Consider the following 26,884-nt stretch of genomic DNA (forward strand, 5'->3'; position numbering starts at 1 on the left):
CTACATTATATCACATCCTGGCTGCTTGATAACGTGCTAAGGAGAAGACTGAGTTTCAGGAAATGGAAGAAGGCTAATGTCATGCTGTATCTAGGTTGAAGTATATCACCTCCCCCCTCCCACCCCAGTTTCTCACAGCTCTACAGTTCCAGTGTCACTAGCTCTTCAGAACTTGCTTTTATTTTATTTTATTATTATTATTAGTTTTTTTCTTTTGCGGTACACGGGCCTCTCACTGTTGTGGCCTCTCCCGCTGCGGAGCACAGGCTCCGGACGTGCAGGCTCAGCGGCCATGGCTCACGGGCCCAGCCTCTCCGTGGCATGTGGGATCCTCCTGGACTGGGGCACGAATCCGTGTCCCCTGCATCGGCAGGCGGACTCTCAACCACTACGCCACCAGGGAAGCCCTATTTTATTATTTTTTAAAACTTTTTATTTTATATTGGAGTGTAGTTAATTAACATAGAACTTGCTTTTAATACTCAAAGATCCCGATATTCCCCAGTTAAGCTAACACATTTTATTAGGGAGAATATTAAGTGTTTGATGAAAGTGTTTATTTATCTATCTATCTGTCCCACGTGGCTTGCAGGGTCTTAGTTCCCCAACCAGGGATTGAACCCCAGGCACGGCAATGAAAGCACCAGCCCCCAACCACTGGACTGCCAGGGAATTCCCTGATGAGAATATTTAATTTGATTAGAGTTTACTATTATTTGAGCGTATGGATATATAGTGAACACTGGAATAGTTTAGAACAGGAGCTGTTCTGTGGAGCCTGTTCAGTGCCTCAGAAAGGAGGGTAAATGGGGCTGAGAGGGCTGGGCTCTGGCTGCCCCTGTCCCTTCTCCAACCTCCCCACATACATATCTCAATCAGGTTCCAGATAAGATTTCAGTTGGCAGAAAGATTGTATGGATTTAAAAAGTCTTCAAATGATTGCCTTAGAATTAGAATAAATAGGGTTGTTGAGGGGTATTTGTGGGAAGTGAAACTTTCAGATATTGTGTCTTTTATGATACTTCTGATGCTGGCTGTAGGCCAGATTTTAAAATTGTTTGTGGCTGAAATAAATTGAGTACTTTTTGTGGACAAAACTGTGAGAAGGGCTTCCCTGGTGGCGCAGTGGTTGAGAGTCCGCCTGCCAATGCAGGGGACATGGATTCATGTCCCGGTCCAGGAAGATCCCACATGCCACGGAGCGGCTAGGCCCGTGAGCCATGGCAGCTGAGCCTGTGCATCCGGAGCCTATGCTCCGCAACGGGAGAGGCCACAACAGTGAGAGGCCCGTGTACCACAAAACAAACAAACAAACAAACAAAAAACTGTGAGAAAAGATTTTGATGTTATTTCTAGGTATTTGTTCTTGGCATATGCCTAGTTAACAATGTTGAGATCTTTTATCATAAAATAGGGATAGGCAAATTATATATTATTTTCTAAATATAAGAGATGAATTAGTTTCTAATTAGAATCTTCTAGTAATTTTGTGTGTGTGTATTCTTATTTTATTTCCCATGCAGTTGAGGAAGATTGGGGGTGGGGGCTTTGGAGAAATTTACGATGCCTTGGACATGCTTACCAGGGAAAATGTTGCACTGAAGGTGGAATCAGCTCAACAACCAAAACAAGTTCTGAAAATGGAAGTTGCTGTATTGAAAAAACTACAAGGTAAGCTTCTTGTATGATATACCAAACAGTTTATAATTTATTGTTACCTTTGTGAACCTCAGTTACATTCTCTATCAATTGAATATTCTGGTGTCAGCTTGGTTTAAACATGCTGAACGGTTTTCTTATGGAAATTTTATCACTAGTAGTTGTAGAAATACTGATTGCTTAGAGTAATTGGACTTTGGGAATTCCTTTTCATGGTGAGCAAGGATGAGAGAGAGTGAATAACCTGAAACATTCTGCTTTAGAAAGTGTTTTCATAATGTCTGTTATGGTAAAACTTGCCTTTTAAAAAAAAATAGCCAAACATGAATACCTCTGAGTTGTTTCTACTTATGTTTTTGGATGTTAAACATGCTTTAATCCCATTAAGGAAGCTGCCTTCAAATCACACTGAAGGATGGATTAAAAATAATAGTATTTGTTATATGTTGATTTCATTAGCTTCAGTTTAATCGAATAACTTTCTGGCCCTGTCATCATTTTTGAGGTCCATTTTATGACTTGGATCCCTATTGTTTTACCACAAGCATAAATAACTATTTTTCCGACATCAATCAAGTGATTAAAACCCTGAATACATGGCTAGTTTGATTCATCTTTGTATTTTCAGTTTATGACATAATCTGGTATTACTGATATTTAATATTTAACTGTTTTATCTGAATCAAAATTAAATAGGGGTGATTAGCACATTAAATGATCTTGTTAAGCTCTAGAAGGTTTGATATTGCTATGGGACATTCATTAGCATGTAAAGGAATTTAGTACTAATATAGAGAGCAAAGGAAGTTGCTATAATTGGTAGAAATAACTGTAGTTGGTAGAAATAGCAAGGACAAAATGCTATGTATACTCTGGTTTCTCTTCAGATTGAATAAATCTTTCACCTTTTACTAAAAACAAAAGTGCTATGTAGCTTAGGACTCTCAAATTCACGGCTGTGTAGTCTCTAGGGTGAATGTGCTGTCTTTGTGAATCACTGATGTGATGATGTCTGGAATTCTAGTAAATAAATTTCTGTTAAGTTAATGAAATGTGTATTATGTATTCTGGCAACATCTATTCTTTTAATCATTGCTGTTTGCCTTAAGCTTTCTCATTGTCCGAGTTTCTCTACTAGTTGGCTTATTTCATTAGAGCATGATGCTAATAAAATTATAGCTCTGTTTAATAGTTACTTTTAGCCTAAACTTAGCTTTCCTAAAACATGGGAAATCAGGAAGACAGTGGATAGATCAGCACCCATTGTCACTACTAGAAAAAATGGATGACTGGAGAAGAAAGGATAGAGGAAAGGATGGTGTTCTCTTTTTCTCACCTTTTCTGCTTTTTCCCTATTTCTTTCGAGCTGTTTCCAGCTCAGTGACATAGGGGCCACAAACAGGTGCAGCTGGAGCTACCACTTCATGGTTTGCACAGATCCCAAGAGATCTGTTTTACTTTCAGCTAAGTCCATAAAGGGTATGTCAACATCAGCTTGGCTTGGACGGTGCTGCTTCACCTGTCTTTCTCCTACTTGGTCCTGAGGAGATGCTTCTAGATGAGGCAGGATACAGCTTTGTAGCCCTTCCAGTAAGTTCTCCTGCCTATTTTGGCCATGGTTTACTTAGCATTGTACGTGATAAAGCTTGAAGAACAGTTTAGTACCTTTTAATGGGTGAATTAGAGATCCTTGGATGTTGAGTCTGTCCTTTCCTTCTTATTTTATCTTTCGTACTATTACCTAAAATGTTTTTCTTTCTTGCTTATTACCACGTGACATCCTATGCCTCAGGACTCTTCACTTTCCAAAATAAGTAGATTTTTAATCTTTTGGTCTGTATTTCAATGGACAGCCCTTGACTTTCTTTTCTTGGCTTTCTGACTGTGCCTTCTGCATACTTATGCCTCACAATTTCTTTTTGTTGAAGGTGCTTTGGAATCTGTACACTTTGAGAACATTTTTATGGTGCTGAGCTGCTTGCTTCTGCCTGCCTGTTGGCATAATGATTTTCTTACTCAGTGACCCCAATAAAAAGACTAAATGTGCAAGGAATAGGTATATAACCAGAGGCTAGCCCTTTATAGGATTAGTTGGTTTAAAGTTGATGTTCAGTTTTTGATAACTGGTATAGGATTTGTTTCTTTGGTTTTTTTTTTTTTTTTTTTTTTTTTTTTTTTTGCGGTACGTGGGCCTCTCACTGTTGTGGCCTCTTCCGTTGCGGAGCACAGGCTCTGGACGCACAGGCTCAGCGGCCATGGCTCACGGGCCCAGCTGCTCCGTGGCATGTGGGATCTTCCCAGACCGGGACACGAACCTGTGTCCCCTGCATCGGCAGGCGGACTCTCAACCACTGCGCCACCAGGGAAGCCCTGTTTCTTTTTTTATGTTTTTTTATGATGAATTTAGCCTGAACCCTAAGTTTTGTTTCTTTTAAAAATCAATCCCCCTATTTAAAATTCTCATAATGTCTTTTCCTGGATTCCTTCAGTTCTGAGTTTTCTCCCAGTCTTTCCGGTACTTAACAATCCTAGATTCCCTCGGCTCGTGCATAACTCTCATAGTAGTATGTTCCTTTCTTATTGGCCCTAAAGTGTGAAGGCCTTAAGATTTTACCTCATCTTTCCTTCTTTTTTTTTTTTTCATCTTTCCTTCTGAATGACCTTCCCCACGCTACTATAGGAGATAACTCTCTTTTCAAAGCTCTCTGAAATATTCTGGATGTATATCCTACAATTCTCTATTGAATCAAGCTAAACTCCTGAATTATACTTGGGTTTTACAAATGAGTCTGAATGTTTTAGTCACTGCTCAACCAGACCACTTGTCTATAGGCCTCTTAGGTAGTACTTCTATACTCAGTTATTCTCTGAAGTTTCCTTATTAAATAGAACTGTAAAACTTATTAAGCTTTTCCTTTTATTAATATCATTGTTCAGAGCTACATCTCTATATAACCATTTATTTGTGTTTCTTCGGTCAGTTTATGACTATACTATCTTCCAATCTTTGTTTTCAATTTATTTGCTTTGACACTGTGCAAAGCGTTATTGCCTCCCTACTCTGTTAGATTCTTTTTTCTCTCTTCTCTCCCATCTTAATAAATATTTTATAGGGACATTCTACCGATCTGTACTTCTCCATTTTTATGGTCTCTTGAACTCTATCTCACCGCACCACTCTTTATGGTCTCTTGAACTCTTATCTCACCGCACCACTCATTGTTTTTTTCATTTTAATAAATAAGTTTTATTTGCAGTGCTGGTACAAGAGGGGAACAAAACCCTTTTGTCCTGTGATTCCAAATCTGATCGCTAGTAATTCTGCAGTACCTACCATCAATACTTTTTTTTTTTTTTTTGCGGTACACAGGCCTCTCACTGTTGTGGCCTCTCCCATTGTGGAGCACAGGCTCCGGACGCGCAGGCTCAGTGGTCATGGCTCACGGGCCCAGCCGCCCTGCGGCATGTGGGGTCTTCCTGAACTGGGGCATGAACCCATGTCCCCTGCATCGGCAGGTGGACTTTCAACCACTGCGCCACCAGGGAAGCCCCATCAATACTTTTTAAAAAGATAGATTTCCTTTCCAATCTTAACAAAATTTTATACATGTCTAGAATCCTGCAGTGAGACAGGCAAATCTTAAATTTGTTTTTTTCCCCTAAATTTTTATTATGAAAAATCTTAAATATACATAAAAATATAATTGTATAATGAGCATTCATGTACCCGTTACTCAGCTTCGGTAAGTATCAGTGTTTGGCCAGGCTTGTTGCATCTATATCCTACATTTTTTCCCAGCTTGCTGAAGTATTTCAAAAGAAATCCTAGGCATCATATCATCTGTAAATACTTCAGTATGGGTCTTTATCTAATAGATAAGGTCTCCATTTTTATTTTTTAATGAAAATAGTCTTTATTTCAGAGTTATGAATTACAGGCCAGTAGGAAATCTGTTGGGTTGAGGTTGGGGAAGGGGTGTTTGGAAACATATCAAAAATTGACAGACATTACTTCGCCTGTAAGAGCTCTGTTGATGGTTGATGATTTTGTGAATCCATTAAATTATATCTATTGGAATATAGAAAGTCTTAGTCACTTATTCCCTACCAAGAAAAAAAAATGATATGAGAAGTAGCTCATGTTAAACATTAAGAAAATTTGGGGAAATCTGCATTATTGAGAAAGTGAAATTACTATGGAAACTCTTCAGGTGACCAGTTTTAAGAATGGATTGGAGAATCTCATTGGAGAGGAAGCCCATGTTCCAGTGTTTCTTTTTTTTAATTAATAGACTTTACTTTTTGGAACTGGTTTAGGTTTACAGAAAAAATGAGCAGTTTCTACAGTTTCCTCTATTAATAAACCCCATCTACAGTTTTCTCTATTAATAACATCTTGCATTAGTATAGTACATTTGTTACAATTGGTGAACCAGTATTGATACATTATTATTAACTAAAGTCCATAATTTACATTAGGGGACTCCTTTATTAATAACATAAACACTATAGTCTAAAACACCTAAGGAAATTAAGTTATTTCTCAGTACCATATAAAATCTAGCAGCCAGTATTTAATTTCTCCCACTATCTCAAAAATATCCTTTTACCATTGAATTGTTCAAATCAAGTTTCACGTCACATGGTAGGGACATTGCATTTGGTTGACATCTCTCTTAAGTCTCTCTTAATATGTAAGAGTTCCCCCTCCCCTACTTTTTTTTTCTTTTAAATTTTGGCCTTGCCATTTATTTGTTGAGAAATGAAGTTCTTAGTTTGATAGAATAGTCCACATTCTGGATTTCATTGATCACATCCTTGCAGTGTTGTTCCTCTATCCTCCACATTTCCTGTGAACTTGTAGTTAGACCCAGAGGCTTTTTTAAAAAATAAATTTATTTATTTTTAAATAAACTGCGTTGGGTCTTCATTGCTGCGTGCGGGCTTTCTCTAGTTGTGGAGACTGGGCTACTCTTTGTTGCGGTGTGCGGGCTTCTCATTACGGCGGCTTCTCTCGTTGTGGAGCACGGGCTCTAGGTGCACGGGCTTCAGTGGTTGCGGCTCGCAGGCTTTAGAGCTCAGGCTCAGTAGTTGTGGCACATGGGCTTAGTTGGTCCGCGGCATGTAGGATCTTCCCAGACCAGGGATCGAACCTGTGTCCCCTGCTTTGGCAGGTGGATTCTTAATCACTGTGCCACCAGGAAAGTCCTGAGTACATTGTCTTGATCCATTGTTTCTACAGAGGTTGCAAAATGGTGATTTTTCTAATTCTCTTATTCCTTCCAAATTTCTGAATTGGAATTATTCTACAGAGTAGAACTTTATTTCATTAGCTGTTTGTTTCCCCTGAAATAATAGTTACTACAAGAAGGGTAGGATAAAGGCTTGAATTTTTTCCTTTTTATTTACCAATTTTTAGAATACCAAGTTGTGCCCTTTTGTGAATAGTGAAGTGTTTTTCGTTTGTTTTAAAATTTTATTTTATTTATTTTTTTATACAGCAGGTTCTTATTAGTCATCCATTTTATACACATCAGTGTATACATGTCAATTCCAAACTCCCAATTCATCACACCCCCACCCCCTGCCGCTTTCCCCCCTTGGTGTCCATACGTTTTTTCTCTACTTCTGTGTCTCAGTTTCTGCTCTGCAAACCAGTTCATTTGTACCATTTTCTAGGTTCCACATATATGTGTTAATATACGATATTTGTCTTTCTCTTTCTGACTTACTTCACTCTGTATGACAGTCTTTAGATGCATCCATGTCTCTACAAATGACCCAATTTCGTTCCTTTTTATGGGTGAGTAATATTCCATTGTATACATGTACCACATCTTTATCTATTCATCTGTAGATGGGCATTTAGGTAGCTTCCATGACCTGGCTGTTGTAAATAGTGCTGCAATGAACATTGGGGTGCATGTGTCTTTTTTTTTTTTCCTTTATTTTTGGCTGCATTGGGCTTCATTGCTGTGCACAGGCTTTCGCTAGTTGCCGCAAGTGGGGGCTACTCTTCGATGTGGTGCGTGAGCTTCTCACTGAGGTGGCTTCTCTTGTTGCAGAGCCTGGGCTATACGTGGGTGGGCTTCAATAGTTGTGGCACATGAGCTGAGTAGTTGTGACTCACGGGCTCTAGAGCGCAGGCTCCGTAGTTGTGGTGCACGGGCTTAGTTGCTCCACGGCATGTGGGATCTTCCCAGACCAGGGCACGAACCCATGTCCCCTGCATTGGCAGGCGGATTCTTAAGCAGTGCACCACCAGGGAAGTCCCTGCATGTGTCTTTTTGAATTATGGTTTTCTCTGGGGTATGCCCAGTAGTGGGATTACTGGGTCATATGGTAATTCTATTTTTAGGTTTTTAAGGAACCTCCATACTTTTCTCCATAGTGGCTGTATCAATTTACATTCCCACCAACAGTACAAGAGGGCTCCCTTTTCTCCACACCCTCTCCAGCATTTGTTGTTTGTAGATGTTCTGATGATGCCCATTCTAACTGGTGTGAGGTGATACCTCATTGTAGTTTTGATTTGCATTTCTCTAACAATTAGTGATGTTGAGCAGCTTTTCATGTGCTTCTTGGCCATCTGTACGTGTTCTTTGGAGAAATGTTTATTTAGCTGTTCTGCCCATTTTGGATTGGGTTGTTTGTTTTTTTAATATGGGGCTGCATGAGCTGTTTATATATTTTGGAGATTAATTCTTTGTCTGTTGACTCGTTTGCAAATATTTTCTCTCATTCTGAGGGTTGTCTTTTTGTCTTGTTTATGATTTCCTTTGCTGTGCAAAAGCTTTGAAGTTTCATTAGGTCCCATTTGTTTATTTTTGGTTTTATTTCCATTACTCTAGGAGGTGGATCAAAAAATATCTTGCTGTGGCTTATGTCAAAGAGTGTTCTTCCTATGTTTTCCTCTAAGAATTTTATAGTGCCCGGTGTTACATTTAGGTCTCAAATCCATTTTGAGTTTATTTTTGTATATGGTGTTAGGGAGTGTTCTAATTTCATTCTTTTACATGTAGCTGTCCAGTTTTCCCAGCACCACTTATTGAAGAGACTGTCTTTTCTCCATTGTATATCCTTGCCTCCTTTGTCATAGGTTAGTTGACCATAGGTGCGTGGGTTTATCTCCGGGCTTTCTATCCTGTTCCATTGATCAATATTTCTGTTTTTGTGCCAGTACCATATTGTCTTGATCACTGTAGCTTTGTAGTCTAGTCTGAAGTCAGAGTCTGATTCCTCCAGCTCTGTTTTTTTCCCTCAAGAATGCTTTGGCTCTTAGGGGTCTTTTGTGTCTCCATACAAATTTTAAGATTTTTTGTTCTAGTTCTGTAAAAAATGCCATTGGTAATTTGATCGGGATTGCGTTGAATCTGTAGATTGCTTTGGGTAGTATAGTCATTTTCACAATATTGATTCTTCCAGTCGAAGAACATGGTATATCTCTCCATCTGTTGGTATCATCTTTAATTTCTTTCATCAGTGTCTTATAGTTTTCTGCATACAGGTCTTTTGTCTCCCTAGGTAGGTTTATTCCTAGGTATTTTATTCTTTTTGTTGCAGTGATAAATGGGAGTGTTTCTTTAATTTCCCTTTCAGACTTTTCATCATTAGTGTATAGGAATGCAAGAGATTTCTGTGCATTAATTTTGTATCCTGCAACTTTACCAAATTCATTGATTAGCTCTAGTAGTTTTCTGGTGGCATCTGTAGGATTCTCTATGTATAGTATCATGTCATCTGCAAACAGTGACAGTTTTACTTCTTCTTTTCAAATTTGGATTCCTTTTATATCTTTTTCTTCTCTGATTGCTGTGGCTAGGACTTCCAAAACTATGTTAAATAATAGTGGTGAGAGTGGACATCCTTGTCTTCTCCCTGATCTTAAAGGAAATGCTTTCAGTTTTTCACCATTGAGAATGATGTTTGCTGTGGGTTTGTCATATATGGCCTTTATTATGTTGAGGTAGTTTCCCTCTATGCCCACTTTTGGAGAGTTTTTATCATAAATGGGTGTTGAATTTTGTCAGAAGCTTTTTCTGCATCTATTGAGATGATCATATGGTTTTTATTCTTCAGTTTGTTAATATGGTATATCACATTGATTGATTTGCATATATTGAAGAATCCTGAATCCCTGGGATAAATCCCACTTGATCATGGTGTATGATACTTTTAACGTGTTGTTGGATTCTGTTTGATAGTATTTTGTTGAGGATTTTTGCATCTATATTCATCAGTGATATTGGTCTGTAATTTTTTTTTTTTTTGTAATATGTTTTTCTGCTATCTTTTGGTATCAGGGTGATGGTGGCCTCATAGAATGAGGTTGGGAGTGTTCCTTCCTCTGCAATTTTTTGGAAGAGTTTGAGAAGGATGGGTGTTAGCTCTTCTCTAAATGTTTGATAGAATTCACTGTGAAGCCATCTGGTCCTGGATTTTTGTTTGTTGGAAGATTTTTAGTCAGTTTCAATTTCCTAACTTGTCATTTGTCTGTTCATATTTTCTATTTCTTCCTGGTTCAGTCTTGGAAGGTTATACCTTTCTAAGAATTTGTCCATTTCTTCTAGGTTCTCCATTTTATTGGCATAGAGTTGCTTGTAGTAGTCTCTTAGGATGCTTTGGATTTCTGTGGTGTCTATTGCACCTTCTCCTTTTTTATTTCTAATTTTATTGATTTGAGTCCTCTCCCTCTTTTTCTTGATGAGTCTGGCTAATGGTTTATCAATTTTGCTTATCTTCTCAAAGAACCAGCTTTTAGTTTTATTGATCTTTGCTATTGTTTTCTTTGTTTCGACTTCATTTATTTCTGCTCTGATCTTTATGATTTCTTTCCTTCTGCTAACTTTGGGTTTTGTTTGTTCTTCTTTCTGTAGTTCCTTTAGTTGTAACGTTAGATTGTTTATTTGAGATGTTTCTCGTTTCTCGAGGTAGGCTTGTATAGGTATAAACTTCCCTCTTAGAACTACTTTTGGGGCATCCCATAGGTTTTGGATCTTCATGTTTTCATTGTCATTTGTCTCTAGGTATTTTTTTATTTCCTTTTTGATTTCTTCAGTGCTCTCTTGGTTCTTCAGTAACGTATTGTTTAGCCTCCATGTGTTTGTGTTTTTTATGTTTTTTCCCCTGTAATCGATTTCTAATCTCATAGCATTGTGGTCAGAAAAGATGCTTGATATGATTTCAGTTTTCTTACATTTACTGAGGCTTGATTTGTGACACAAGGTATGATCTATCCTGGAGAATGTTCCGTGTGCACTTGAGAAGAAAGTATAATCTGCTGTTTTTGGATGGAATGTCCTATAAATATCAATTAAATCTATTTAATTTATCAATTAAATCTGGTCTGTTTTGTCATTTAAAGCTTGTGTTTCCTTATTTATTTTCATTTTGGATGATCTGTCCATTGGTGTAAGTGAGGTGTTAAAGTCCCCCACTATTATTGTGTTTCTGTCGATTTCCTCTTTTAGAGCTGTTAGCAGTTGCCTTATATATTGTGGTGCTCCTATGTTGGGTGCATATATATTTATGATTGTTATGTCTTCTTCTTGGATTGATCCCTTGATCCTTATGTAGTGTCCTTCCTTGTCTCTTGTAACATTCTTTACTTTGAAGTCTATTTTATCTGATATAAGTTTTGCTACTCCAGCTTTCTTTTGATTTCCATTTGCATGGAATATCTTTTTCCATCCCCTCACTTTCAGTCTGTATGTGTCCCTATGTCTGAAGTGGGTCTCTTGTAGACAGCTTACTTATGGGTCTTGTTTTTGTACCCATTCAGCAAGCCTGTCTCTTTTGGTTGGAGCACTTAATCCATTCACGTTTAAGGTAATTATCGGTATGTATGTTCCTATGACCATTTTCTTAATTGTTTTGGGTTTGTTTTTGTAGTTCGTTTTTTTCTCTTGTGTTTCCCACTTAGAGAAGTTCCTTTAGCATTTGTTGTAGAGCTGGTTTGGTGGTGCTAAATTCTCTTAGCTTTTGCTTGTTTGTAAAGCTTTTGATTTCTCCATCGAATCTGAATGAGATCCTTGCTGGGTAGAGTAATCTTGGTTGTAGGTTCTTCCCTTTCATCACTTTAAGTATACCATGCCACTCCCTTCTGGCTTGTACAGTTTCTGCTGAGATATCAGCTCTTAATCTTATGAGTTCCCTTGTATGTTATTTGTCATTTTTCCCTTGCTGCTTTCAGTAATTTTTCTTTGTCTTTAATTTTTGCCAATTTGATTACTTGTGTCTTGGTGTGTTTCTTCTTGGGTTTATCCTGTATGGGACTCTCTGTACTTCCTGGACTTGGGTGGCTCTTTCCTTTCACTTGTTAGGGAAGTTTTCAACTATAATCTCTTCAAATATTTTCTCAGGTCCTTTCTCTCTCTCTTCTACTTCTGGGACATCTATAATGTGAATGTTGTTGTGTTTAATGTTATCCCAGAGGTCTCTTAGGCTGTCTTCATTTCTTTTCATTCTTTTTTCTTTATTCTGTTCTGCAGCAGTGAATTCCACCATTCTGTCTTCCAGGTCACTTATCTGTTCTTCTGCGTCACTTATTCTGCTATTGATTCCTTCTAGTGTATTTTTCATTTCGGTTATTGTATTGTTCATCTCTGTGTGTTTGTTCTTTAATTCTTCTAGGTCTTTGTTAAATATTTCTTGCATCTTCTTTTTTTTTTTTTTAACATCTTTATTGGGGTATAATTGCTTTACAATGGTGTGTTAGTTTCTGCTTTATAACAAAGTGAATCAGCCATACATATACATGTGCTCCCATGTGTCTTCCCTCTTGCATCTCCCTCCCTCCCACTCTCCCCCCCCCCCACCCCTCCAGGCTGTCCCAAAGCCCCGAGCTAATATCTCTGTGCCTTGCGGCTGCTTCCCCCTAGCTATCTACCTTACTACGTTTGTTAGTGTGTATATGTCCATGACTCTCTCTCGCCCTGTCAAAACTCACCCTTCCCCCTCCCCATATCCTCAAGTCCGTTCTCCAGTAGGTCTGCGCCTCTATTCCTGTCTTATCCCTAGGTTCTTCATGACATTTTTTCCCCTTAAATTCCATATATATGTGTTAGCATACGGTATTTGTCTTTGTCTTTCTGACTTACTTCACTCTGTATGACAGACTCTAGGTCTATCCATCTCATTACAAATAACTCAATTTCATTTCTTTTTAAGGCTGAGTAATATTCCATTGTGTATATGTGCCACATCTTCTTTATCCATTCGTCCGATGATGGGCGCTTAGGTTCTTTCCATCTCCGGGCTATTGTAAATAGAGCTGCAATGAACATTTTGGTACATGACTCTTTTTGAATTTTGGTTTTCTCAGGGTATATGCCCAGTAGTGGGATTGCTGGGTCATATGGTAATTCTATTTGTAGTTTTTTAAGGAACCTCCATACTGTTCTCCATAGTGGCTGAACCAATTCACATTCCCACCAGCAGTGCAAGAGTGTCCCCTTTTCTCCACACCCTCTCCAGCATTTATTGTTTCTAGATTTTTTGATGATGGCCATTCTGACTGGTGTGAGATGATATCTCATTGTAGTTTTGATTTGCATTTCTCTAATGATTAATGATGTTGAGCATTCTTTCATGTGTTTGTTGGCATTCTGTATATCTTCTTTGGAGAAATGTCTATTTAGGTCTTCTGCCCATTTTTGGATGGGGTTGTTTGTTTTTTTGTTATTGAGCTGCATGAGCTGCTTGTAAATTTTGGAGATTAATCCTTTGTCAGTTGCTTCATTTGCAAATGTTTTCTCCCATTCTGAGGGTTGTCTTTTGGTCTTGATTATGGTTTCCTTTGCTGTGCAAAAGCTTTGAAGTTTCATTAGGTCCCATTTGTTTATTTTTGTTTTTATTTCCATTACTCTAGGAGGTGGGTCAGAAAGGATCTTGCTGTGATTTATGTCATAGAGTGTTCTTCCTATGTTTTCCTCTAAGAGTTTGATAGTTTCTGGCCTTACATTTAGGTTTTTAATCCATTTTGAGCTTATTTTTGTGTATGGTGTTAGGGAGTGATCTAATCTCATACTTTTACATGTACGTGTCCAGTTTTCCCAGCACCATTTATTGAAGAGGCTGTCCTTTCTCCACTGTACATTCCTGCCTCCTTTATCAAAGATAAGGTGTCCATATGTGCGTGGGTTTATCTCTGGGCTTTCTATCCTGTTCCACTGATCTATCTTTCTGTTTTTGTGCCAGTACCATACTGTCTTAATTACTGTTGCTTTGTAGTATAGTCTGAAGTCAGGGAGCCTGATTCCTCCAGCTCCTTTTTTCGTTCTCAAGATTGCTTTGGCTATTCGGGGTCTTTTGTGTTTCCATACAAATTGCGAAATTTTTTGTTCTAGTTCTGTGAAAAATGCCAGTGGTAGTTTGATAGGGATTGCATTGAATCTGTAGATTGCTTTGGGTAGTAGAGTCATTTTCACAATGTTGATTCTTCCCATCCAAGAACATGGTATATCTCTCCATCTATTTGTATCATCTTTAATTTCTTTCATCAGTGTCTTATAATTTTCTGCATACAGGTCTTTCGTATCCTTAGGTAGGTTTATTCCTAGATATTTTATTCTTTTTGTTGCAATGGTAAATGGGAGTGTTTTCTTGATTTCACTTTCAGATTTTTCATCATTAGTATATAGGAATGCCAGAGATTTCTGTGCATTAATTTTGTATCCTGCTACTTTACCAAATTCATTGATTAGCTCTAGTAGTTTTCTGGTAGCATCTTTAGGATTCTCTATGTATAGTATCATGTCATCTGCAAACAGTGACAGCTTTACTTCTTCTTTTCCGATTTGGATTCCTTTTATTTCCTTTTCTTCTCTGATTGCTGTGGCTAAAACTTCCAAAACTATGTTGAATAAGAGTGGTGAGAGTGGGCAACCTTGTCTTGTTCCTGATCTTAGTGGAAATGCTTTCAGTTTTTCACCATTGAGGATGATGTTTGCTGTGGGCTTGTCATATATGGCCTTTATTATGTTGAGGAAAGTTCCCTCTATGCCTACTTTCTGGAGGGTTTTTATCATAAATGGGTGTTGAATTTTGTCGAAAGCTTTCTCTGCATCTATTGAGATGATCATATGGTTTTTCTCCTTCAATTTGTTAATATGGTTTATCACATTGATAGATTTGCGTATATTGAAGAATCCCTGCATTCCTGGAATAAACCCCACTTGATCATGGTGTATGATCCTTTTAATGTGCTGTTGGATTCTGTTTGCTAGTATTTTGTTGAGGATTTTTGCATCTATGTTCATCAGTGATATTGGCCTGTAGTTTTCTTTCTTTGTGACATCTTTGTCTGGTTTTGGTATCAAGGTGATGGTGGCCTCGTAGAAGGAATTTGGGAGTGTTCCTCCCTCTGCTATATTTTGGAAGAGTTCGAGAAGGATAGGTGTTAGCTCTTCTCTAAATGTTTGATAGAATTCACCTGTGAAGCCATCTGGTCCTGGGCTTTTGTTTGTTGGAAGATTTTTAATCACAGTTTCAATTTCAGTGCTTGTGATTGGTCTGTTCATATTTTCTATTTCTTCCTGATTCAGTCTTGGCAGGTTGTGCATTTCTAAGAATTTGTCCATTTCTTCCAGATTGTCCATTTTATTGGCATAGAGTTGCTTGTAGTAATCTCTCATGATTTTTTTTATTTCTGCAGTGTCAGTTGTTATTTCTCCTTTCTCATTTCTAATTCTATTGATTTGAGTCTTCTCCCTTTTTTTCTTGATGAGTCTGGCTAGTGGTTTATCTATTTTGTTTATCCTCTCAAAGAACCAGCTTTTAGTTTTATTGATCTTTGCTATCGTTTCCTTCATTTCTTTTTCATTTATTTCTGATCTGATTTTTATGATTTCTTTCCTTCTGCTAGCTTTGGGGCTTTTTTGTTCTTCTTTCTCTAATTGCTTGAGGTGCAAGGTTAGGTTGTTTATTCGAGATGTTTCCTGCTTCTTAAGGTGGGCTTGTATTGCTATAAACTTCCCCCTTAGAACTGCTTTTGCTGCATCCCATAGGTTTTGGGTCGTTGTGTCTCCATTGTCATTTGTTTCTAGGTATTTTTTTATTTCCTCTTTGATTTCTTCAGTGATCACTTCATTATTAAGTAGTGTATTGTTTAGCCTCCATGTGTTTGTATATTTTACAGATCTTTTCCTGTAATTGATATCTAGTCTCATGGCGTTGTGGTCGGAAAAGATACTTGATACAATTTCAATTTTCTTAAATTTACCAAGACTTGATTTGTGAGCCAAGATATGATCTATCCTGGAGAATGTTCCATGAGCACTTGAGAAAAATGTGTATTCTGTTGTTTTTGGATGGAGTGTCCTATAAATATCAATTAAGTCCATCTTGTTTAATGTATCATTTAAAGCTTGTGTTTCCTTATTTATTTTCATTTTGGATGATCTGTCCATGGGTGAAAGTGGGGTGTTAAAGTCCCCTACTATGAATGTGTTACTGTCAATTTCCCCTTTTATGGCTGTTAGTATTTGCCTTACGTATTGAGGTGCTCCTATGTTGGGTGCATAAATATTTACAATTGTTAAATCTTCTTCTTGGATCGATCCCTTGATCATTATGTAGTGTCCTTCTTTATCCCTTTTAATAGTCCTTATTTTAAAGTCTATTTTGTCTGATATGAGAATTGCTACTCCAGCTTTCTTTTGGTTTTCCATTTGCATGGAATATCTTTTTCCATCCCCTTACTTCAGTCTGTATGTGTCTCTAGGTCTGAGGTGGGTCTCTTGTAGACAGCATATATAAGGGTCTTGTTTTTGTATCCATTCAGCCAATCTGTGTCTTTTGGTGGGAGCATTTAGTCCATTTACATTTAAGGTAATTATCGATATGTATGTTCGTATTCCCATTTTCTATATTGTTTTGGGTTCGTTATTATAGGTCGTTTCCTTCTTTTGCATTTCTTATCTAGAGAAGTTCCTTTAGCATTTGTTGTAAAGCTGGTTTGGTGGTGCTGAACTCTTTCAGCTTTTGCTTGTCTGTAAAGGTTTTAATTTCTCCATCAAATCTGAATGAGATCCTTGCTGGGTAGAGTAGTCTTGGTTGCAGGTTTTTCTCCTTCATCACTTTCAGTATGTCCTGCCACTCCCTTCTGGCTTGTAGGGTTTCTGCTGAGAGATCAGCTGTTAACCTTATGGGGATTCCCTTGTGTGTTATTTGTTGTTTTTCCCTTGCTGCTTTTAATATGCTTTCTTTGTATTTAATTTTTGATAGTTTGATTAGTATGTGTCTTGGCGTATTTTTCCTTGGATTTATCCTGTATGGGACTCTCTGTGCTTCCTGGACTTGATTAACTATTTCCTTTCCCATATTAGGGAAGTTTTCAACTATAATCTCTTCAAATATTTTCTCAGTCCCTTTCTTTTTTTCTTCTTCTTCTGGAACCCCTATAATTCGAATGTTGGTGCGTTTAATGTTGTCCCAGAGCTCTCTGAGACTGTCCTCAGTTCTTTTCATTCTTTTTTCTTTATTCTGCTCTGCAGTAGTTATTTCCACTACTTTATCTTCCAGGTCACTTATCCGTTCTTCTGCCTCAGTTATTCTGCTATTGATCCTATCTAGAGTACTTTTAATTTCATTTATTGCGTTGTTCATCGTTGCTTGTTTCATCTTTAGTTCTTGTAGGTCCTTGTTAACTGTTTCTTGCATTTTGTCCATTCTACTTCCAAGATTTCGGATCATCCTTACTATCATTATTCTGAATTCTTTTTCAGGTAGATTGCCTATTTCCTCTTCATTTGTTAGGTCTGGTGGGTTTTTATCTTGCTCCTTCATCTGATGTGTGTTTTTCTGTCTTCTCATTTTGCTTATCTTACTGTGTTTGGGGTCTCCTTTTTGCAGGCTGCACGTTCGTAGTTCCCGTTGTTTTTGATGTCTGTCTCCAGTGGCTAAGGTTGTTTCAGCGGGTTGTGTAGGCTTCCTGGTGGAGGGGACTAGTGCCTGGGTTGTGCTGGATGAGGCTGGATCTTGTCTCTCTAGTGGGCAGGTTCACGTCTGGTGGTGTGTTTTGGGGTGTCTGTGGCCTTGTTATGATTTTAGGCAGCCTCTCTGCTAATGGGTGGGGTTATGTTCCTGTTTTGCTAGTTGTTTGGCATAGGTTGTCCAGCACTGTGGCTTGCTGGTCGTTGAGTGAAGCTGGGTGCTGGTGTTAAGATGGAGGTCTCTGGGAGATTTCCACCGTTTAATATTATGTGGAGCTGGGAGGTCTCTTGTTGATCAGTGTCCTGAAGTTGGCTCTCCTACCTCAGAGGCAGAGCCCTGCCTCCTGGGCTGGAGCACCAAGAGCCTTTCATCCACACGGCTCAGAGTAAAAGGGAGGAAAAGTAGAGAGAATTATTAGAAGTATGAGGAAAGAAAGAAGGAAAGGAGGAAAGGAAGGAAGGAAGAAAGAAGCAAAGAAGGAAAGAAAGGAGGGAGGGAGGAAGGAAGGAAGGAAGGAGGGAAAGAAGGAGAAAATGTAGAGAGAATTAGTAGAAGTATGAGGAAAGAAAGAGGGAAAGGAGGAAAGGAAGGAAGGAAGAAAGAAGCAAAGAAGGAAAGAAAGGAGGGAGGGAGGGAGGGAGGGAGGGAGGAAGGAAGGAAAGAAGGAGGGAAAGGAGAAAATGTAGAGAGAATTAGTAGAAGTTTGAGGAAAGAGAGAAGGAAAGGAGGAAAGGAAGGAAGGAAGAAAGAAGCAAAGAAGGAAAGAAAGGAGGGAGGGAGGGAGGAAGGAAGGAAGGTAGGAGGGAAAGAAGGAGAAAATGTAGAGCGAATTAGTAGAAGTATGAGGAAAGAAAGAAGGAAAGGAGGAAAGGAAGGAAGGAAGAAAGAAGCAAAGAAGGAAAGAAAGGGAGGGAGGGGGAAGGAAGGAAGGAAGGAGGGAAAGAAGGAGAAAATGTAGAGAGAATTAGTAGAAGTTTGAGGAAAGAAAGAAGGAAAGGAGGAAAGGAAGGAAGGAAGAAAGAAGCAAAGAAGGAAAGAAAGGAGGGAGGGAGGGAGGGAGGAAGGGAGGAAGGAAGGAGGGAAAGAAGGAAAAAAGACTGAAAGAAAGAAGATACAGTAAAAATAAAATAAAGTATAATATAGTTATTGTACTAAAAAATATTTAGAAAGAAAAAAAAAAGAACAGATAGAAACCCTAGGACAAATGTTGGAAACAGAGCTATACAGAGAAAATCTTACACAGAAGCATACACATACGTGTTCACAAAGAGAGGCAAAGGGGGAAAAATCATAAATCCTGCTCCCAGAGACCACCTCCTCAACCTGGGGTGATTCGCTGTCTAAAGGAGGGAAGGAAGGAAGGAAAGAAAGAAAGAATGAAGGTAAAGTACAATAATGTTATTACAATTAAAATTAATTATTAAGAAAAAAAAATTTTTTTTTTAAAAAAAACCATGGACGGATAGAGCCCTAGGACAAATGTTGGAAGCAAAGCTATACAGAGAAAATCTTACACAGAAGCATACACATACACGTTCACTAAGAGAGGCAAAGGGGGAAAAATCATAAATCCTGCTCCCAGAGACCACCTCCTCAACCTGGGGTGATTCGCTGTCTAAAGGAGGGAAGGAAGGAAGGAAAGAAAGAAAGAAAGAACGAAGGTAAAGTACAATAAAGTTATTACAATTAAAATTAATTATTGAGAAAAAAAATTAAAAAAAAAAAAACCATGGGCGGATAGAGCCCTAGGACACCTGTTGGAAGCAAAGCTATACAGAGAAAATCTTACACAGAAGAATACACATACACGTTCACAAAGAGAGGCAAAGGGGGAAAAACCATAAATCCTGCTCCCAGAGACCACCCCCTCAACCTGGGGTGATTCGCTGTCTAAAGGAGGGAAGGAGGGAAGGAAAGAAAGAAAGAAAGAACGAAGGTAAAGTTCAATAAAGTTATTAAAATTAAAATTAATTATTAAAAAAAAATTAAAAAAAAAAAAAAAAAAACCATGGACGGATAGAGCCCTAGGACAAATGGTGGAAGCAAGAGTGTACAGACAAGATCTCACACAGAAGCATACACGCACACATTCACAAAAAGAGGAAAAAGGAAAAAAATCACAGATCTCGCTCCTAAATTCCACCTCTTCAATTTGGGATCACTCCCTGTCTATTCAGGTATTCCACAATGCAGGGCACATCAAGTTGATTGTGGAGCTTCAATCCTCCGCCTCCGCGGCTGCCGGGAGAGACCTCCCCCTCTCCTCCCTGCTCTCACAGCTCACAGGAGCTCAGCTTTGTACCCGGCCCTGCCCCTGCGCTCAGGTCGCTGGAGGGCGTCCTGTTTTTTTGCTCAGACAGGACGGGGTTAAAGGAGCCGCTGATTCGGGAGCTCCGGCTCACTCAGGCCGGGGGTTGGGGGATGGGGGAAGGCGGGGCACTGTGTGCGGGGCGGGCCTACGGCGGCAGAGGCGGCGTGACGCTGCACCAGCCTGAGACCCGCCGTGCGTACTCCCGGGGAAGTTGTCCCTGGATCCCGGGAACCTGGCAGTGGCGGCCTGCACAGGCTCCGCGAAAGAGGGGCGCGGAGAGTGACCTGTGCTCGCACACAGCCCCCCTGGTGGTGGCAGCAGCAGCCCCAGCGTCTCCCGCCCGTTTCTGGGGTCCGCGGTTTCAGCCGCGGCTCGCGCCCGTCTCTGGGGCTCGCGCTTCCCGCCGCGGCTCGCGCCCGTCTCGGGGGCTCGCGCCCTCAGCCGCGGCTCGCGCCCGTCTCTGGGGTTCACGCTTTTAGCCGCGGCTCGCGCCCGTCTCTGGAGTTCCTTTAAGCAGCGCTCTTAAACCCCTCTCCTCGCGCACCAGGAAACAAAGAGGGAAGAAAAAGTCTCTTGCCTCTTCGGCCGGTGCAGGCTTTTCCCCGAACTCCCTCCCGGCTAGTCGTGGCGCACCAACCCCTTCAGGCTATGCTCAAGCCGCCAACTCCAGTCCTCTCCCTGCGCTCCGTCCAAAACCGAAACCCGAGCCTCAGCTCGCAGCCCCGCCCGCCCCGGCGGGTGAGCAGACAAGCCTCTCGGGTTGGTGAGTGCCGGTCGGCACCAATCGTCTGTGCAGGAATCTCTCCGCTTTGCCCTCCGCACCCGTCGCTGTGCACCACTCCGCGGTCCCGAAGCTCCCCCCTCCGCCTCCCGCAGTCTCCGCCCGCGAAGGGGCTTCCTAGTGTGTGGAAACTTTTCCTTCTCCACAGCTCCCTCCCACTGGTGCAGGTGCCGTCCTTATTCTTTTGTCTCTGTTTTTTCTTTTTTCTTTTGCCCTACCCAGGTACGTGGGGAGTTTCTTGCCTTTTGGGAGCTCTGAGGTCTTCTGCCAGCCTTCAGTAGGAGTTCTGTAGGAGTTGTTCCACGCGTAGATGTATTTCTGGTGTATCCGTGAGGAGGAAGGCGATCTCCACGTCTTACTCTTCCGCCATCTTCCCGCCGACTCTCTTGCATCTTCTTGATCTCTGCCTCCATTCTTTTTCTGAGGTCCTGGATCCTCTTCACTATCATTATTCTGAATTCTCTTTCTGGAAGATTGCCTATCTCCGTTTCATTTAGTTGTTTTTCTGGGGTTTTATCTTGTTCCTTCATCTGTACATAGCCCTCTGCCCTTTCATCTTGTCTGTCTTTCTGTGAATGTGTTTTTTTTCTTCCACAGGCTGCAGGATTGTAGTTCTTCTTGCTTCTGCTGTCTGCCCTGTGGTCTGTTTTTCGTTTTGAGTATTGCTATGAGATCATGGATTTTTATATATTTTATTTTAACCCACTGCAGTCATTATTCTTCTCAGACTAAAATTTTTACTTTTTTTCGCTAGTGGAATCCCTTTTATATTGGCTGCTTGTCCTTCTGATGTAACTTCAGTGTTCTTTGTTATCATTCTAGCTTTCTGGCCCAGTACATGTTTCAGGCTCTCCTTGAACTTTCCCTTCAACAGAGTTGGAATCAGGAACCCTTTTACTCCAAGATCCCTACTTCCTTGTTTTGGAAAACAATTGAGATCATGGGTGGGGACTAGGACACTAATCGCTATTAGACCAACACATTTCTCTCAATAGGTTTTCATAAATACTAGATTTGCCTGGTTTTTTCTATGTGCACTTTTCAATTTGTTTACATTGTTTATTTTATTTTTAAAAATATATTTGTGTTCTCTTTTAAATTTCAGGCTCTAAAAGGGCAGGAATTATGTACTTTTATTTTTTAACTTTTTAAATTTATTTTAGTTTTGGCTGCATTGGGTCTTCATTGCTGCGTGTGGGCTTTCTCTAGTTGCGGTGAGTGGGGGCTACTCTTCATTGCGGTGCGCAGGCTCTCATTGCGGTGGCTTCTCTTGTTGCGGAGCACAGGCTCTAGGTGCACAGGCTTTAGTAGTTGTGGCTCACGGGTTCTAGAGCGCAGGCTCAGTAGTTGTGGCGTATGGCCTTAGTTGCTTTGCGGCATGTGGGATCTGCCCAGACCAGGGCTGAAACCCGTGTCCCCTGCATTGGCAGGGGGATTCTTAATCACTGCAGCACAAGGGAAGCCCTGGAATTACGTACTTTTAAAGTTGACATATTATGCTTAGTGTTAAAATGATAGCAGACTGTGGCTTTGTATTTGGTGATACATTTGTAAATGGAGATGTGGAGAATAGGATAACATTAACTCTTCTGTTTTGTCGTTTTGTTAATAAAATTTAGTTTTTTGTAAGAAAAAGAATTGTTAAGATTCTGGAATAATTTGTTAAAGAGTGTTATAAATACTAGTTGATAAAGTCACCTTTTGATGACTATGGCTTAGATTCTCAAAACCATATTATATAGATGTTCAGTTCTTCATTGTTACAAAAGCCAGTCACTTGGGTGTTCCAGAAAATGGTTTCTGTTTGATTTGGAAGTTTTTTTAACCTTTGCATATAGGTGGTGTAATATTTTGGGAATTCAGAATATTGTGACTAAAATTTATCCTTATATCTTTTCATCAAAGGAAGTCTTCCTAGGATCTTTAAAAGTTTATATTTTGTTTACTTGCTTCCAGTTGAAATATAAATATATACCTAAGCTTATAAATAGTTTTTCTTTAAAAATATTCTGTAGATCAGGTTTCTCACTAATTCTTATGTGTCTTCCCTCCATAATGTGTTCAATCTAATGAATTTTTTTGTACTTAAAAATCACTACTTAAATCAATGAGTGACTAGAACCTTGCGCAGCCTGTCTGTCCCATTTTAGCTCTTTACTTCATGCTGTAAATGAGCAACATCATCTTATCTCTTGTGTTCTTTCAAAGCACCAACTTGAGTAAAACTGAGGTTTTTCTCTTTATTCATTACCTTGGGTGAAAAAGTAATTAATTAAAAGCTTTTTGAATTATTTAAAAGTTTTTCTCCTCTACATCCTCTAAAAGCAAGTGAAGATCCTATTAATATTAAGAAATAAGAGAGTAAATGCCACTGTTTGATAACCAAATAATTTTATTATTCTCAGTTAAAATAGTTAGGAATTAATTTTTCTTGTCCCATATAAATGCAGGGGAAAACTACCTTTTTCCTAACAGCCCATAAAGAGATTGTGATTTTTATTCTGACTTCTGGAGACTTTTTTTTTAAACCCTGAAATATTGGTCCTGGATTTTATTTTTGCCCTAGAAACTGCAGAACACAAGCTGAAAGTTGAGATGAAGGAAAACTATTACAGAAGATCAACTGCACCTCTTCTGCCTTCCCTGCTTGACGTCTCCAGCTACTGCTGTAATATGTGACCACTTTCTTACCCCAGTCATAAGAATATAAGAAATATGTAAATTCTGGATTAGACCTCTGGTCTGTTCAGTATACAATGTCTATGAAAGTTATTCCAAATTTGCTTGCCCTCATTAAGTTTCTGTTTAATCAAAGGGTGTGTTAGAAGATCTCTGATGACTCCTTTTATGGAAGAGCATAATAGTCAGACTCTGGGACCTAAAGGTTTGGGATAAACCCTTACCCCTCATTATATATTTTAACCTTTTAAAAACCTATCATCTATCCTTTTGTTCATTTCAGCCTGTGCATTTTTTCCCCTTAAAGTAACTTTTGCTTGCCCTGGTTAAGGTTTATCTTTTCTATCAAAGGGTGTTAGGCGATCATTGAGAACTTTATCTGTTAGTATGTCTGTCCATTTTAGCATTTCCTGACTTGAAAGATTTAACTTTATCTGCCAGTTTAGTGATTTGTCTATTCATTACTCTATTTGGGTTTAGAAAATGACACGTAAGAAATATTGGGTTGGCCAGAAATTTTTTCTGGGTTTTTCCATAAGCTCATGTGGAAAGACCTGATCGAACTTTTTAGCCAACATAATAGAATAGGTCTAGATTATTTTAAGGAGCAGAGGTTTATTTCCTTGAAAGAGAATATAATGTATATAAGTATATATATTTATATGTGCTTTATATGCGCAAAGAAAGTCTGGAATTGTATAGAACTCAAGACGCCATTTGGAATGGTTATATTTGGCTATTGGAATTAGAAGGACCAGGGCAGGAAAGGCTCTTTTGCTGTTTCCCTTTATACCCTTCAGTGCCTAAGAAATTGAGACAAATATGCAAGCATTTCTTTTACAGTAAAAATGTAATTAAATGATAATAATAAATATCTTTAAAATCCATTCTTACTCTTTATCTTTCCTCACATTTCTGAATGCTTGAAAATACCTGGTAAACTAGTGCAGTATAGTGTGGTGTAATGTAATTAGAAAGCTGTTTTGTGTTGTGAAATTACTTTACAAATGATTGGTAATATCTTATTTGTGGGAAGATCTGTAACAGTGTTTGAGTGCTTACTATATGCTAGAAACAGTGTTACTGAACACTAGGCTCATTCATACATATCCTGCTTTAATATCTTATATCTCTCATATCTAATTTATGCATAAGGTCTTCCATTTTTTTACAACACTTTTTAAGAGTGTAAATGTTCATGGTAAAAGAATTTAAAAATCAAACAGAAGAATAATATGAAAAGTAAAAGATTTTTTCTCTTAGCCCTTCACTCTCCTTCTCTAACCACTCTTACTGGTTTCTTGTGTTTTTTTCCAGAAACATTCAATACATATTTTAATCTATTTATCCACATATATACATACATATATATATAATTATATAGAATCATAATCAGATATAAATTCATATAATCATATGATTTATGGATATATTTGGATATATAATCATGTGATTATATAAGATGTGTATAATAATAATATGTGTGTGCCTGTGTGTATGTGTGTGTATAAAATCTCCCTCCCTACCCATAACCCCCAACCACGTGTGGAATCATACTAGTATATACTGTCCTGCAACTTGATGTGACCCTTTAGATTCAGACAGTAAGACTCATTTTCTATGCTCCTTTATGTTCTACAGAGGAGTGATCCTTCAAAAATACCAATCGGATCATGTCACCCCTAACCATTGCTAAAACACTTCAGGGCCTTCCTTTACTCAGGTAAATCCACCCACCTTAGATTAACATGGCATACAAAACCTTGAACTGATGCCTGCCTGCTTCTCTAGCCTCATTTCTTGAAACTGTTGGGCTTACACTCAGAGTGTTGGTCATCCTGAACTTTTTTTCAATTTCTTAAACAGTTTATAGCTTCTCATCTGCAGTTGGCTTCCTCTGTCTCATACTTTGGATAAGTACTTAGTCTCAGCATTTATAAAAATCCACAGGTAGAATAAGATTTAAAGAAGTAAAGCAAAGTACAATTAAGAACTTCACTTTTTTCCTAAGCATTTAATTTCCAAAAGTATATGTGCTTAAAAAAATGTGATCCTATTAGCTTGCTTGTTCCCTTTTCCTCAATAAGGTTATTACAGGATTTATTTATTTTTAAATTTTAATTTCTTATAACCAAATTTAACAAATAGTTTAGTCAATCAATTCTACAAAATTTGTTATGAAAAGCAGTAGTCCAGGTTCTGGTTCCAGATAAGATGGAGTAAGCACACTTCACCCTGTCTCTCCCACTGAATGCAGCTATAAGACCTGGACAGAATGCTTGGAGTGGCTATTTGAGGACTCTGAAAAATAAATAGTAGGAGGCAGATTGGGGAAGAAGACCAGAATTCAAAGTACTACTGAACCGGCGGTGAGTTTACCATTTTTTTCTTCTTCCAGTACGCCCCAGCCTGAACTTAATGTATCCTGAAACTTGGACGTGAGCATTATTAACATGGACAGAAAAAGCACCACGAGAAGCCCTCTAGTTCTGACTCAAGGAGCAGGAAAGGGGTCTCCTAATATTCAGAGAAAATGTGGCAATCCCACATTTTCTCTTTTTTCTTTTTTTTCCCCCCTTTTCTTCATTCTCTTGCCCCCAAGGCCTCAAGCAATCCTGGGCAGTAGCTGCAGTGGCGTCAGTGGGGCAGGCAGGAGCCTAAATCTCAGAGGGAAGGGAACCTTCCAAATCCCATTGCTTTTCTTCTCCCTCTGCTCTTCTGTTGCTTGGCCCTTACAGGAAGTTACAGGAAGTACATGGCAGAATGGGGTTAATGAAGCCCCAGGTTTCTGCTGGAAGGCTGAAAAAGGGAAGCCCCAGGAAACCAAAAGATTGCAGGAGAATGAGGAGCTTGGGAAACTGATCACTTAAAGTTGCTCACCGACTTCTGCGCTGACTTCCAAGCTGTGCGTGCATGGGTGTGATCCTAAACAGCATACAAAACATTGAGGACTGAATTATGGGATAGACCATCCCCAAGCCCCAAACTGGACACTGCGTGGAATGTTTATGGAACACATTCAGTATGACTACAAAGGCTTTGCAAACTGAACTGAAATTGGAAATGCAGCCTGCAGAAGGATGGTCAGAACTTGAAGTGTGAACCCAACTGGGTCAATTACTGGCTAAAACAAAAACACCAGCATTCTTGGTGGGACTTAAATAAGACTCAGATTCTCATAAGATAATATTTAAAATGTCCAGAATACAATCTTGAATTACTCAGCTTAAATAGAACCAGTGAAATCTGAACTCACATGGGAAAAGCCAGAAAACAGATGCCAGTGCCAGGATCACAGATGTTAAAATTATCTCAAAAAGACTTTTAAAATCAGCTATTATGACCATATTCCAGGAATGAGTGGGAAGATAGAAAGTCTCAGCAAAGAAATAGAAGATATAAAGAAGAACTAAACGGAAATTTTAGAACAGAGGAATACAATAATGGAAGTGAAAAACTCACTGGATGGGCTCGGTAGCAGAGAGGATATAACAGATGAATAAGTCAGCGAACTTAAAAAT

At 39.1% G+C, this 26,884-nt stretch overlaps 1 protein-coding gene across 5 annotated transcripts in view; it reads left to right on the forward strand.

Moving 5' to 3' along the window:
- Positions 1-26,884, forward strand: part of TTBK2 (tau tubulin kinase 2) — a 151,165-nt gene that overhangs the window by 37,552 nt on the left and 86,729 nt on the right. Inside the window, exons 1-3 of one of the 5 annotated variants that reach the window (XM_032623562.1) lie at positions 1,550-1,671; positions 23,251-23,352; positions 25,621-25,732. Coding sequence is in view for 1 of the 5 variants with exons in the window: in XM_032623560.1 (XP_032479451.1) it covers positions 1,524-1,671 (148 nt within the window). In the remaining 4 variants the exon portion in view is untranslated. Of the gene's footprint in view, positions 1-1,523; positions 1,672-23,250; positions 23,353-23,499; positions 23,569-25,620; positions 25,733-26,884 lie in introns of those variants that run through there. The other 4 variants (XM_032623564.1, XM_032623563.1, XM_032623560.1 and 1 more) reach the window with 4 other exon arrangements.

This window comes from Phocoena sinus, chromosome 2 (assembly GCF_008692025.1).
Source record: "Phocoena sinus isolate mPhoSin1 chromosome 2, mPhoSin1.pri, whole genome shotgun sequence".
NCBI classification, from domain to species: Eukaryota; Metazoa; Chordata; class Mammalia; order Artiodactyla; family Phocoenidae; genus Phocoena; species Phocoena sinus.